General features: G+C 49.9%; 6 protein-coding genes across 6 annotated transcripts; 2 read left to right on the forward strand and 4 right to left on the reverse strand.

Annotated features, from left to right (window-relative positions):
* Positions 1-32: 32 nt before the first annotated feature.
* N7466_007016 (uncharacterized protein) lies at positions 33-5511 on the forward strand (the record flags this gene model as incomplete). The annotated part of the gene is made up of 12 exons (XM_057166405.1): positions 33-56; positions 232-697; positions 765-976; positions 1038-2221; positions 2573-2628; positions 2688-2848; positions 2906-3057; positions 3121-4070; positions 4130-4264; positions 4323-4451; positions 4503-4801; positions 4852-5511. 12 exons carry the CDS (start codon positions 33-35, stop codon positions 5509-5511), a joined length of 4428 nt encoding a protein of 1475 aa, XP_057019446.1.
* Positions 5512-5792: 281 nt separating this feature from the next.
* N7466_007017 (uncharacterized protein) lies at positions 5793-6923 on the forward strand (the record flags this gene model as incomplete). The annotated part of the gene is made up of 2 exons (XM_057166406.1): positions 5793-6063; positions 6142-6923. The coding sequence occupies 2 exons, from the start codon at positions 5793-5795 to the stop codon at positions 6921-6923; spliced, it is 1053 nt and encodes a 350-aa protein (XP_057019447.1).
* A 440-nt stretch (positions 6924-7363) lies between these two features.
* On the reverse strand, positions 7364-8792 carry N7466_007018 (putative tetracycline transporter; the record flags this gene model as incomplete). The annotated part of the gene is made up of 2 exons (XM_057166407.1): positions 7364-8650; positions 8724-8792. 2 exons carry the CDS (start codon positions 8790-8792, stop codon positions 7364-7366), a joined length of 1356 nt encoding a protein of 451 aa, XP_057019448.1.
* A 380-nt stretch (positions 8793-9172) lies between these two features.
* Positions 9173-10682, reverse strand: N7466_007019 (uncharacterized protein; the record flags this gene model as incomplete). The annotated part of the gene is made up of 4 exons (XM_057166408.1): positions 9173-9786; positions 9850-10381; positions 10473-10500; positions 10555-10682. The coding sequence occupies 4 exons, from the start codon at positions 10680-10682 to the stop codon at positions 9173-9175; spliced, it is 1302 nt and encodes a 433-aa protein (XP_057019449.1).
* A 620-nt stretch (positions 10683-11302) lies between these two features.
* On the reverse strand, positions 11303-11710 carry N7466_007020 (uncharacterized protein; the record flags this gene model as incomplete). Its single annotated transcript, XM_057166409.1, has 2 exons — positions 11303-11434; positions 11615-11710. The coding sequence occupies 2 exons, from the start codon at positions 11708-11710 to the stop codon at positions 11303-11305; spliced, it is 228 nt and encodes a 75-aa protein (XP_057019450.1).
* Positions 11711-11979: 269 nt separating this feature from the next.
* On the reverse strand, positions 11980-13369 carry N7466_007021 (NUDIX hydrolase; the record flags this gene model as incomplete). The annotated part of the gene is made up of 2 exons (XM_057166410.1): positions 11980-12820; positions 12897-13369. The coding sequence occupies 2 exons, from the start codon at positions 13367-13369 to the stop codon at positions 11980-11982; spliced, it is 1314 nt and encodes a 437-aa protein (XP_057019451.1).
* Between the last annotated feature and the right edge of the window lie 111 nt (positions 13370-13480).

Raw genomic sequence — 13480 nt, forward strand, 5'->3', positions numbered from 1 at the left:
AGGCTAAATCCATTCAGTCGCATTCTTCCCACATGGGTCGATCAATTCAACGTTATGTATACCCCATACATACATAACTAATCCATAATAGAAAGTGGCGGCATCATTTGAAACGCGGGGGTCCGGAATAATATCCGCTCGGAGTTGTCCCGATGACACCATCCACTTAAAAGATAGGAATAAACAATCAATTGGTGATGTCGTGAAATATTATTGCTTCTGTTTAATAAGTACCCTTCATTGGAATCCAGAAGCTATCTTGATATTACTATATACGACATTATGCATACCTCGGAGCCTGGGCCCAACCAGGATTACGACCTCAACACGCCAATCACATCTACCTCGGGCCTGCGTCAGGGTCTCACTTCCTACGGAGATGCTCATTTCTCTCTTTTTCTCCGCAAGGTCTTCATTAAATCTCTTGGATACTCCGAAGATGCTCTTTCACGTCCTATAGTGGGAATTATCAATACCTTTTCAGGCTTCAATCCTTGCCATGCCAATGTCCCGCAGCTCATCGAGGCCGCCAAGCGCGGTATTCATCTCAATGGCGGTTTGGCAGTGGAGTTTCCCACAATCAGTGTCCATGAATCATTCTCTCACCCCACGAGTATGTTTTTACGGAATTTGATGAGCATGGACACCGAGGAAATGATTCGTGCTCAACCATTAGACGCATGTATCATGATAGGAGGTGAGATTCTATATCATCCAATTGGATGCTTATGGTACCATATTGCTTGTTCTAACGCTTTTAACAGGCTGCGACAAGACTGTTCCAGCTCAATTGATGGGTGGAATCTCCGCCAACAAGCCAATTCTTCCCCTAATCACTGGTCCTATGCTACCAGGTAGCCATCGTGGCAAGAGAATTGGCGCATGCACGGACTGTCGCAATAACTGGGCGGCATTTCGTGCAGGTGAGATAGACGTGGAAGAAATATCTGCTGTAAATGAAGAGCTTGCGCCAACGGTATGTTTTCCCCTATTCTCCAAATAAGATCCCTTGCCTAACTGAGTCTTATGATAAAAAGATCGGAACTTGTGGTGTCATGGGAACCGCCAGTACAATGGCATGTATTACTGCTGCATTGGGAATGATGCCGCTTCGTGGAGCCTCTGCCCCAGCTGTATCGTCTGCACGCTTACGGATTGCCGAAGAAACCGGTGCGAATGCAGTGGCTATTGCCAAGTCAGGAAGAAAGCCACAAGATATTTTGACAAAGGAGTCCTTCTTGAATGCCATCACGGTCCTTCAGGCAATTGGAGGGTCCACCAATGCAGTTGTTCATCTATTAGCGATTGCGAACCGGCATCCCGAAATTCAAGGAGTAATTACACTGCAGACAATCGAGGAAATCGGTCAGAAGACTCCTCTTCTTATCGATTTGAAGCCCAGTGGTGACAATTACATGAACGATTTTCACAACGCCGGAGGTATGGCCGCACTGTTACAAGTCCTTCGACCATTACTTCATCTTTCTGCTTTGACAATTACCGGGCAGACTGTAGGAGAAGTTCTAGATGCAGCTCAGTCCAAGCGAGTCTCCTTTCCACAGGAGATTATTAGGCCACTGTCGAACCCTCTATACCCGTCATCGTCTCTCGCAGTCCTTCAAGGCAATCTCGCACCGAATGGGGCTGTCATCAAAGCGTCTGCTTCGAAAGATCGATCTTTGCTCTCTCATACTGGGCCTGCTGTGGTATTTGAAAACTCTGCCGACTTAGCCCAGCGCATCGATGATCCAGATTTGCCTGTCACGAAAGATAGCGTGCTAGTTCTCAAAGGTATTGGACCAATCGGGAATCCCGGAATGCCAGAAGCAGGATTGATTCCTATTCCTAAGAAATTGGCGGAGGCTGGAGTAAAAGATATGCTGAGACTGTCCGATGGCCGTATGTCTGGGACGGCCGGCGGAACCATTGTTCTCCATATCTCACCTGAGTCGGCCATTCCAAGCTCACCATTTGGGGTGATAGAGACGGGCGACCTGATTATTTGCGATCTCGAAAGTCGCAGACTTCATGTTGAAATACCCGATGACATGCTGCAGACTCGTATCTTGCAACGAAAGCAAAGACTCGAGGGGGAGGCGGGGCCGGTTCAAGTGAGAAAACAGAGACGAGGATACCGCGGATTATACGAGCGATCTGTGAACCAAGCGCACGAGGGCACTGACTTTGATTTCCTTACTGCCGGGGGTGCATCTGGGGAGTAGTACTAGTATAGTAGTTCTGACAAACCAACCCCATATTAAACAATCCAATGGTGATGAATTCACAATAGACAGGTCATACACTTGTTCTTTTGAGATGAATTAATGAAAGCCGGCTGGTATTCTACCCAGATCTTAAGCCTAGCAACTTTGCGAATATTATTCATTGCAGATAGAATCTCCTATACTTCGACCCTTACCCTAAGCCCTATGCTTCCAAATTGGGCTAAATCTGACGCGCGACGCGGGACGCGGGACGCGTTCCCCGTTATCGCCGATCACCTGGAAACACTGCAAAGGGAGCGATACCTTGGATCTTTTCATTGTGATCATTGACTTTTTGCGCTTTTTAGCGACAGAAGACCCTCCATGAGTTTTGACCCTACACGCCCTCGGGGCCGGCCAGCCCGTAAGTTACAGGCTGATCCTTTGACAGATACCGTGGCTAACATGCGATTTGCCTCCTAGACACTCCGGGTGTGACAACCCTGGCTTACACACCGGATGGAAAACGAGTGATTACTGTTGGCTCGAATTCGGCAATTCGCATCTACACAATCGGCGATGATGGCGAGCCCAAGACCTTGGACGATGGCCTACTGGACGGATTTGTTGGAATTGGCGCAACGGTATGCGGGCTGGGGATCCAAGCCATGGGACATGGGAACTAACATGAGCCATGACAGAACGATTCCTTCATTGTGGGCACTGAGGATGGCCAGGTCTGGCAGTTTGATACGTCATCGGGCAGAATGGGGACTCAACTGGTGCGATGCGCGTTACCCGTGAGAGACGTGACAGTGTCCCATGATGGCCAATGGGCCGCAGTAGCAAGCGAGTGAGTGAAAACCCAAGCTCAAAAGCCGTTAGCGATATCATGATTACTAAAAGATGCATTTAGTGAGCTCACTGTGAAACTTGTCAAAATCGACAACCAGACCGAAACTAGATACCTCCGCGACCAACTGACAAGCTCGAAACACGTCACATTTGATCCCAATGGCCGCTTTGTGACTGTGTCAGCCATAGATGGCATCCTATCTGTCTACTCACTCACGGAGGACGAGCCAGAGCTGGTCCGCAAACTCGATGGGGTCATTCGGAAACTCGAACCCGATGCAGAGGCAACATCTAGAGCCGTCTGGCACCCGGACGGCACCGCATTTGCTGTGGCAGAGGGCACTCGGGACATTGCCGTCTATTCAATTTCCGAGTGGAAGAAAGAAAAGAGCTTTAAAACCGGACATACGGGCGACATCACAGCACTTAGCTGGTCACCCAATGGTGCACTCCTACTCTCGGCTGGAGCTGATGGCAAAGTTGTGCTTTGGGAATCCCGCACTCAAAACATTCTACACAGATTCGACTTTCAAAATGTCATCAATCTCGCCTGGCACCCAAACAATAACTCAGCTTCATTCACAACCTCCGATGGAGAGTTGTTCATTTGGGATAAATTTGTCCCAAAGGCTTACGAGGCCCATCTCCAGAAGTCACTCCAGGCTGCCCCTATTTACCCCGGTCCATTGAATGATATTTCCAACAATGTGCAGCAGACATTGACAGACCGGTCTAGAGAGGCAATCAAACGGGCAGCTCTCAGAGCTCCTCCAGATGAGCTGGATGATATTCTAGGCGACGATATGGATATGGAAGATAATTTCGTTGAAGATGATGACGGAGCAGGATATTTGGAAGATCTGAATGAGTATGGAAAGCGAAATGGTGACCATTTGGATGACCTAGATGGACCCCTCGGCAAACGTATCCAATCGGGCATTGCGAAACCAAAATCTCACCCTCCTATCCAGCCCGGTAGCACACCATGGGCAGGAAGCAGAAGATATCTCTGTAAGCTGAAGATTTTCTTTTGGCTTCTTATAGATGGCCTTATATACTAATCGTCTTAGGCCTGAATTTGACCGGTGCTGTGTGGACTGTAGACCAAGAGACACACCACACGGTAACAGTGGAGTTTTATGACCGAGAGCTTCATCGAGATTTCCACTTTACAGACCCCTACCAATATGACAAAGCGTGTCTGAGTGAGTGTATAACAGCGACTGGAAAAAAAATTCTTGTACTAATAAGTCAATTCCACAGACGAGAACGGAACTCTTTTTGCAAACAGCCCTGCAGATGGCCCTGCTACTATCTTCTACCGACCTCATGAGACATGGACCACCAGAGCCGATTGGCGAACCGAATTGCCCGAAGGAGAGAAAGTGCGAGGTATGGATGAAAGAGAAACTAGGGGTCATTCTCGTTGCTAACGATACTTAGCTTTGGCACTGAGCGATTCTTATATTGTTGCTGTCACGACAAAAGACTACGTACGTGTGTATACTCTCTTTGGAACTCCCTATCGAGTATACCGACAAAAGAGTGAAGCCGTAACATGCGCTGCATGGAGAGACTATATCATGACTATTGGTAACGGCCCGGTGGGCCCTGATGGTCGATTCACATCATTGCGATACACCATTGAGAATGTCAAACGCGATGAAATTTGCCAGAATGAAGATGTCGTTGCTCTTCCATCCGAGGCTAGGCTTCAGAGTGTTTTCTTTTCCGACAATGGGGTATGTCAATCAAGCCTATAATCTCAACAACAAAACTGACTGTCTTGTAGGACCCATGCATCTACGATACTACCGGTGTTCTCCTGGTGTTGCAACATTGGCGCACACCGGGTCAGGCCCGATGGGTCCCTCTATTGGACACTAAGCAACTCATCCGATTGGCCAAGGGTCGCAAGGAAGAGACTTACTGGCCGGTTGCTGCGGCCCAGGACAAGTTCCATTGCATCATCCTCAAGGGTGGGGACAAGAATCCATACTTCCCGCGTCCATTGCTCAGCGAGTTTGAATTCCAAGTCCCCATCTCCAGTCAAGCCGTCAGATCGGCCAATGAATCTGAAGAAGGAGCGTCGGAGCGTACCACTATCAAGTTTGAAGAGGCCTTCGTGCGTGGCAACGTTCTTCTGTCGCTCTACCAGGATCTGATAGATTCAACCAATGCGACAGCCAGTCAACGTACTGAGCTAGTGCGTAAGGAAGTCGAGATTGACAAGATCTTGCTGCAGATGCTGGCCATCGAATGCAGAGAGGGCGAAGAGCGCGGTATGAAGGCACTTGAGTTAGTAACCATGATGAACGACCGTAATGGTAAGATGCTTGAGGCGGCAACCAAAGTGGCCAGTCGCTATGAGCGTGGTGTATTGGAGGACAAGATCCGTGAGTTAGCTGAGCGACGAGTGATGGGCATGGATGATGATGATGAATTGGCCTAAACTTGAATACATACTTTAAAGATCAGAATGAAAGATAATCAAATGTTTTATCTACTTGAACTATAAGAGCGTCACTTGTAGGATTACAATGCTTACTCGTGGGGTTAGTACTTACTACTAGTAGACTGTAGTATAGAAGTGCAATCACATTGTATACTGGCTCATTCCGATTGGCTCGCAACCTCCAAGCAGAAAAGCGGAACCTCAACTCCGCAATCGAACTTCCAACTTTCCAACTTTCCTACTTTCACTCTTAGTTGTCATGACAATCCAAAGGTAAAATGCCAAAGCTGGCCTCGCCCTCACTGCGCTTACAAGCGCCAACCTTGAGCACGGCGGGCCGTAGCTTTGCATCCTCACCACGATGCCGGCTCGCCCAAGCGCGTCATGGCATCTTGAACGAGCCCTGGCTACCTCCACACTTGAACGGACCTTTCCCCACAACATACTTCTCTCCTGTGAGAATACACCGAGAATTCAACGGGCTAGAAACAGGCCCACAAAAAGGTGACCACAAACCACCAGATGAGCGGGTACTGAAGCTCGGAAAGAGTGAGTTCAAACAACCAATATGTTCCCCTACAATTTTAACAAGATCGAGACCTTTTTTCTAACATGACACTCATATAGCTCTACGAACACTTTCTCCTCTCCTGCCTACACTCCTCTACAATACCCTTCCTGCGGGAATTCTCGCGCCAAGCGTCAATCTCCACCTCTTCCCATCGACACACCCACATCTCCCCACCGTCAAAGGCCGCACTCTATATCGCGCTGCACTGTGGACAGTTCCAGTAGCATGGAGTAGTGTCCCGCTAGTGGGCAATGTCAAGCTGCAAATCCTCAGTGAGCGCATCGTACGCGCAGGTACAGTTCTTGATCCCGAGCACGCAGAGAACCACGATTGCGGCGATGAACGACTGGTTGTACGATGGAAGACAGAACCACGAACGGATAGCCGGCCTTTCCACGAGCCAAGGAGTGATACGTCCTCTGAAAGGCGAGCGAATAATTCAAATCCGTCACAAGCACCCGGTGCCGGCGCAGGAACCACTTCACAATCCCCGCAACCCCATAGTGGCGCATCATCATCATCGGCCAAGAACAGCACAAATAAAGGACTAAGCGTCCTTCTCGGCGGCGATGAACCGATATTTAAGCTCTCAAAAGAAGAGCAGTTCACTGGCCTTTTCATTTTCTCGTTTGACGAGGCAGGGCGTATTCTAACGCATACAATTGAACATGCCGATGAGGCAGATGGATGGGATCGCACTGCCAAATTTGTGACTTTGACTGACTGGCTGATTGGCAAGGCGCGTGGATCACTAGATCCAGCGCCAAATCCGGGCCTAATCATGGAGTCTTGCGAGGACTATGGTATACCGAATGATACTCGGTATATCCGAACCTGATGACAGGGTACAGTTTCTTCATATTGGCTGAAAGCGTGCCCATCACATTTTGATTGATATTTCTGATTTCTCCGGCCGGTCCTTTCGAGATCACTTGTTGCCGATATCACCACTCTTAACCTACTTCTATCTTTGTACTATATACCCCATGTTCAATATGCAGATTGTGGTAAACACCACTCAATTTCTTCTCTATGTGAAAAATCCTTAGATATATCGACCACCAATAAATACCAGAAATATTTCAAGGATTTTGAAACCAAATCCCTCGTAGATCAACATGCACCCCAAACCCGGCACCCCCATAACCAAAAATAGCATACAACAGACATTATCCCGCGCGGCCAGCGAGCGGAATGTGATTTTGATCTCAAATACATCATACAGCTCTTCTCACAGAGAGTAGGGGGAAATGAAGAAAAGGAAAAAAGAACCCTCCGTCACTCCGTCTTGGAATGAACAACGGGCGACTTCAAGAAACCAAAGACGCCAACCGCGACGACGCACATGGCAACACCACCAACGGTGTACGCGGCCTCACGACCAGCCCACCAAAACAAGGAGCAGAAAAGGATAGGACCAGTGGCTCGCCCTGCCTGGCCCCAGCCACGAAGACGACCCATGACCGCACCGCGGTTTGCATCCCTCGCCTCGAAGCTACCCAGGCTATTCAGACCGGTTACGACAGTGGCGGTTGTAATAGCCAGCAGAGCACCAGCAGCATAGAGACCCGCCACAGAGGAAATGCGAGCCAGGCAGAAAAAGGACAAAGCGCAGGCCACCACGCCAGCGCGGACAGTGACCAGCGGCGGCAAGCGACGAACCAATGTACCCTGGAGAAGGGAAGCAATCAGGCCCATCATTGAAAGAAGGCGACCATTCAAAGCGGCAGGGCTAGCATTCGACGTTTCGGCATAGAGCGTAGCAGTCAAAAATGGAAGAGAGAACTCCAGCCCAGAAAAGGGGAGCAAGAAAAGGAAATGAATGGCATTGAGAACAGCGGGGTTATTAGTGTGTGGTTTTTGTGCGGGCGAAGAATCCTTCTTCACGTCCTTAGCCTTGGCGGGACTCTCATCCTCAGCCTCCTTCTCAGCCTCGTGCTTGAGAGTAGTGAGGCGCGGATGCGTCTCAGGCAGACAGGCCCAAAGGTAGAAAGTCTCCAGCGCAATAAGCACAAGCGACATGAGCGCGGCACTGATGAACGGATTAGCGGCGACAATCTTCACAGAACTCAGACCAGCGCCGAGTAAAGGACCGAAAGTAAAAGCGACGCTGAAGCATGCGCCCACCAAAGCCATGGACGCGCCGCGGTGCGCTTCATCCGTGATATCGGCCACGATAGCATTGGCCAATTGAACGTTTGCTTCGCTGAGGCCGCCAACAACGCGACTGGCCAAGAAGGTGCGGAAATCCGTTGCGGAGACCCACAGCGTGACGCTGAGGAGGTTTCCAATCATGGCCCATAGCAAAGTGCGGCGACGGCCATGTTTATCCGACAGGTGACCTATTACCGGGGCGACGACGGCCTGGAGAAGGGAGAAGAGGGAGCCAAGGGCGCCGCCGAGTAGAACGATATCGTAGCGCGAGTCGATTGGGCGGGCGAAAGAATTCTTGTAAGCATTGAGGTAATGGAAGATGCGATTGAGGAGGGAATTTGGCGACGGGTCCTGGGCACGATAGAAGGACAAGAGAGAAGGGAAGAGTGGTAAAATAAATGTAAAGGAGATCTGGTCTTATGCGTTAGAATTGAAGGGGGGCAAAAAGGTGGGATGACGTTGTAAGTAAACTCCGGACACGTACCAGATCTAACAGCAGTGAGAGCATCAACACCTTAAGGACCTGTTTACGTTGTGCGGCAGCGATGGCCATGATGGGTACTAGTATGTGTTCTCTTTTTTAGGGGGAAGGGAGTCAAAGAGTGAAAAGAAAAAAGGAAAATAAAGAAAGTGTAGGTGTGAAGAAGCTTGAAATGAGGTGATGGAGTTAAGAGTGGAGTAACGTGGAGCCCTTGAAATCGGGCAGAATTACCAGGAATAGTATATTGGTTGGTTTATCTGATCCGCCTTCCCCCAATTCCCCATTCAGGAATCGAGGAATATGCACGCTCAAAATCAAAAAGTTAATATGAAGAGACCTTTTCGCAAGTTCACCCCAGAAAAGAAAATTCGTTGCGTTCGTCATACATCACACCATTGAGAAATCAGATGGTGGAAAAAGGCGAACAGCACATGTCCATATGCACCACTTGATCATTGTCCCTCAGCCGCGGGAGCTCCTTGAGGACCACCACGCTTTCCACGTCGGCTACCACGAGTGCGCTCTCCTCCACCGCGCTTCTCGCCACCTTCACGCTTCTCACCACCTTCGGCACGCTTCTCACCTCCGTTGCGCTTCTCCGCTCCTTCACCACGCTTCTCACCACCGTCGTGGTTCTCACTTCCGCCTCGACCACGACGAGGGCCGCGGCGACGACCACGGTTGCCTTGGCCCTTGGCAGCACCTTTGTCTTCGGGGTTGACGTTCTCGGTGTTGGCCGGGGTAGCTTGGAGTCCGTTCTCTGTCTCTGCGGGGTCACGAGGAACCTTGACCCAGCCTTCTGCGATGACTGAGGAAGGAGAAGTCGAGTCGGCAGCGTCGTTCGCTCCAGCACCAGTTGAGGTCTGGGTTGGGGGTGCCACCTGGTCGGCCTTGAAATTGTTGGTCTCGGCTTGGGCCGCAACCTCAGCGCTGACGGAGGTATCCTGAAGCTCAGTCAAGCCAGCGTTGGCAAGAGTAGGGTCTGAGGTAGTGGCGGTTTCAGTGGTAGAGGGTTGAGTATCCTCGGGGATGGCGTTGCGGATGGATGCCTCCTTCACGTTCTTGTCTATATAGGCATTAGCAGACAAACCCAGAGGCAGTAGAGAGAGGAATCCAAGTAATCACTAACAGGTCAAGTCCAAGAGACCACCTTCGACACCCTGAAGTTGCTCATCGGAGCCTTCAATGAGCTTAACCATTGAAGTGACCGCATCCTGGTTGCCAGCGTACACCTGGTAAAGGACAGCCTCAAAAGCATTCGCCTCAGGAGAGTCCTCTTCAGCGCGTCGCATAGTGGCCGCAGATGAAAGGAACTGAGCGAGGTAAAGTAGCTTTTCACGCAGTGCGCGAGAAGAGGTCTCAGCGGCATCGGCCAGGGCATTTGCGCGCACTGCAGCCAACTCCTCTTGGTGGATCTTGTCCAGAGTCGCTTTCTGTTCATCCAATGCCTTCTGCTGGATGGCAAGCTTCCCCTCGTATTCAGCAGCAACCTTCTTGATGTGGCTGATTTGCTCTTCGATCTGTGCAAGACCAGCCTGAAGGGAAGGCTTCTTCAGGGCTTGGGCTTTCTGGTCGGCATTGATAATCTTCTCGGCCACAAGGTCATCCAAGGACTTTCCAGGGTGGTCAGCGATGATAGCGTCGGTCTTCGCGGTGGCATTCTAATCGGACCAAAGTGAAGTTAGCGATCAGTGCTTTGGACTTTTAGATGCTTTCTCTCCAGCAGTCAGAAGACAATCAAAATGTACGTACCAACTTCTTCAGCACGTTGCGCAGACTCCTAAATGCAGTCCATTAGCTCTGTGATAGGAATACATTGTCATTGGGTACCTACTTCTGGAGGTCCTTCAGGTAAGCAGGCTCTGTGTCGTTAACTTCGGTGGGGCTCTCGGGTTCAGTCTTAGAGATGCTCGAAGCTTGAGACACATGCTTCTTGTTCTTGGCGCTGGAGGCAGGAGCCATGATGGAGGGTGGGTAGCACGATCGGTATAGAAAAGAATAGGCGAAAGGTAATTGGAGGGGAATGTGCGTAGCAATACGCAGAGGTGGAAAGGCAAAGAACGCGGGTCTAGAGCGAGGTATGGGGGGAGGCGGTTGTACAGAGGAGAATGGATGCGGGTGGAACTTCGAATCACCCGAAGACCTTTCCCAACCGGTACCGCCTACGATGCGCCGCCGTCCTATGATGCCCTTGCAATTCCTACAAATTCGAAGCTGCAGATGATATTTATTTCGTTCAATTTGATTTCATTCTGTCATGATTTCATTCAATAAAAAAAAGAGATTTCATATTTCTGGGTATCTAAACGCCTGGTATACGCCATTGCAACAAACACAACTAGAAACACAAGCTTCTAGTGGCTTCCAATCCACTTCAGCCACAGCCGATGCTGAAAGAGAGAAGAAAAAAAAAGGAAAAGAGAGATCCAGATAGGGATATGGGAGCAGGAGAGCTGAAAACCCTCAGCTTCGGATTCAATCATCCTTGGAATTTCCGGAGAGACTTCTGCACGCGATCAAGCTTATCAGTATATGCAACTCGAATACTGCCACTGGCGCGTCTTATAACGCATTCAATCGATTCAATAACGCACCTCGGTAACCTTGCGGATGGAGTTTGCTGAGATATTCTTTTCGCCGGACTTGCGCGATCGGATAGAGGCTTCTCGCATTAATCTGCGGGGAGTTGTCAGCGCTTTCTTTCCGAGCACGGGCTTGAATGGCATATCGAGTCGGGCTTGCGAGAGGAAGGTTCAAGGTAGGTAGGTAGGTAGGTGGGACTGTACTCTTGCATAAACAACATGTAGTCTAGAAATATCTGTAAACCAGTGAAGGTATTAGTATTGTCCCAGTCGCATGTTGCTCTCCACGAGTTGAGTTGAGTTGAAACATACCAGAATATCGGCATTCTTGCTCACGCTCTTATTAGAATGCGCCTTGACGATTCTTTTGACAGTACCACGAGGGTAGAGCTTCTGAGTGGCAGCCATGGCGCAATTGAGTACAAGATAGTGGCAAGAGGAGAAGCAACGCGGGCATTGTTTACGGTGGATCCGTGATTACATAACCCAAATCTATATCGACAACGCCTTGGCGTTCTTTATGTAAACTCTGGTACGTATTCTCAAATATCAACATCTTCAACATTGAATTTCCATTATGTATAGAGTGTAAATTACTAGATGTCTAAAGTATGTATATATCTACAACTTTGGTAGATTTGCAATAGCTGGGCACACCTAAGTGCTGTACATATCACTTATGAGCGTCGGCGAAGAAATCTCCAGGCAGTGAAAGCAGCCGCAGATCCCAGCGTCATGCGCCAGGCAAGGAAAACATAAATCGCCACTCGTAAACGGTCATAGTAGCCTTGTAACATGATACCCACCGCGTAGGAAGTTCCGTCAACGGCTTTATCAGCAGGCCCATAATAGCGTCCGACCCCCAGACCACCGATCCCGACCTCATTGTGGTCGTGAGTGGTAGCCTTCGGGGCGACTGGTAGGGCGGCGGTTTCACCATCCAAGGCAGTGTCACTAGGGCGAGCGCCCAATTTGACTTTTTCCATATTGTGCTTTCGCAGATTATAGGTCAGAATACTAACAATGAGTCGGAGATCTGGTACTGTGAAGGTTGGGTATTTCCACATCTGCACGGCCGTATTGGGAGGAAGCATATCCAGAAAATCGGCCAAGATGCCGAGGGTGAGGCCCCAAAGCAGAAGCGGGCGATCTGTCTCCCCAGAGTCTGCTTGATTGCTGAGACACCATGATTTTACTTTTTGTACCAAGGAAGTTTGTGTGGTCTCCTCAGGGACGAATCCAGGAACTGAAGTACATCGCTGGGTCTCCGATGGAAGCAGTCTAACGGCAGAGAACTGCATGAAACCCATCAGAGACCGAACGGCCATTCGAGCCAAGAATCCACTTTGTTTAGCAAACCGTTGCGACATATCCACATATTCCACGGTACGGAGGGACGATGATAGGAGTGCTTTCAAGGGAATCCAGTGCGTGGATGCTACCTCCGTAGGTTGTAATTTGAGAGTCGGGGAGTCACTTCGAGTGGTGAGAAAGACAAAGGGACAGAGAACCATTAGTCTAGAGACATACATGTCAGTTTAAACATCTCCATTTTTGATACTGGCAGCCCAACAGCAAACCCTTGGACACCTACGGTTGCGATCCCCAGCTAGTCGTCACCACCCGTTCAGGAAGATTCCCCACGGATATGCAATCATCTGTGGTCAGGTCAAAACCAATCTCTTCAGATGCTTCTCTGATAGCCGCGGCGCGATCATCTTCATCTTCTGGGTCTCGTTTCCCGCCGGGCAGCGCGACATGACCCGTCCACCGGTCGCCGACTCGGGTAGCGCGCTTGATGAAGAGTGCCTCTGGATCTCCATGCTGGACCCATGACTGTGCGAAAAACTCGTTTAATCGTTCCTCTACCGACAGGGATGGGTCACTAAGGAAGGGCGAAGTCGGCCAGTAGTCATAAGTCGGACGAACGCGGATAATTAGGGCGACAGAAGCGCGCTTTTTGCAGCCTGGTGGATTGGGGACGTGGGGGTAAGGGCGTCGGTAAAGCTCTGACAAGATGCTATGCAGGGGATGGGAAAGCCCTGGCTGTGGAGAAGAGGCGTCCATCGGTGCAATATCAGTGGGAAGTATATACGGAGTACGCAATACGCTATACACTAAATACTGAACAAAGTGACCGGACTCGGAGCGCAACCTTGGCCTCGGCAGTTAGCATAA

This window comes from Penicillium verhagenii (assembly GCF_028828195.1).
Source record: "Penicillium verhagenii strain IBT 33310 chromosome Unknown utg000007l_segment0_segment0, whole genome shotgun sequence".
Lineage (NCBI taxonomy): Eukaryota > Fungi > Ascomycota > Eurotiomycetes > Eurotiales > Aspergillaceae > Penicillium > Penicillium verhagenii.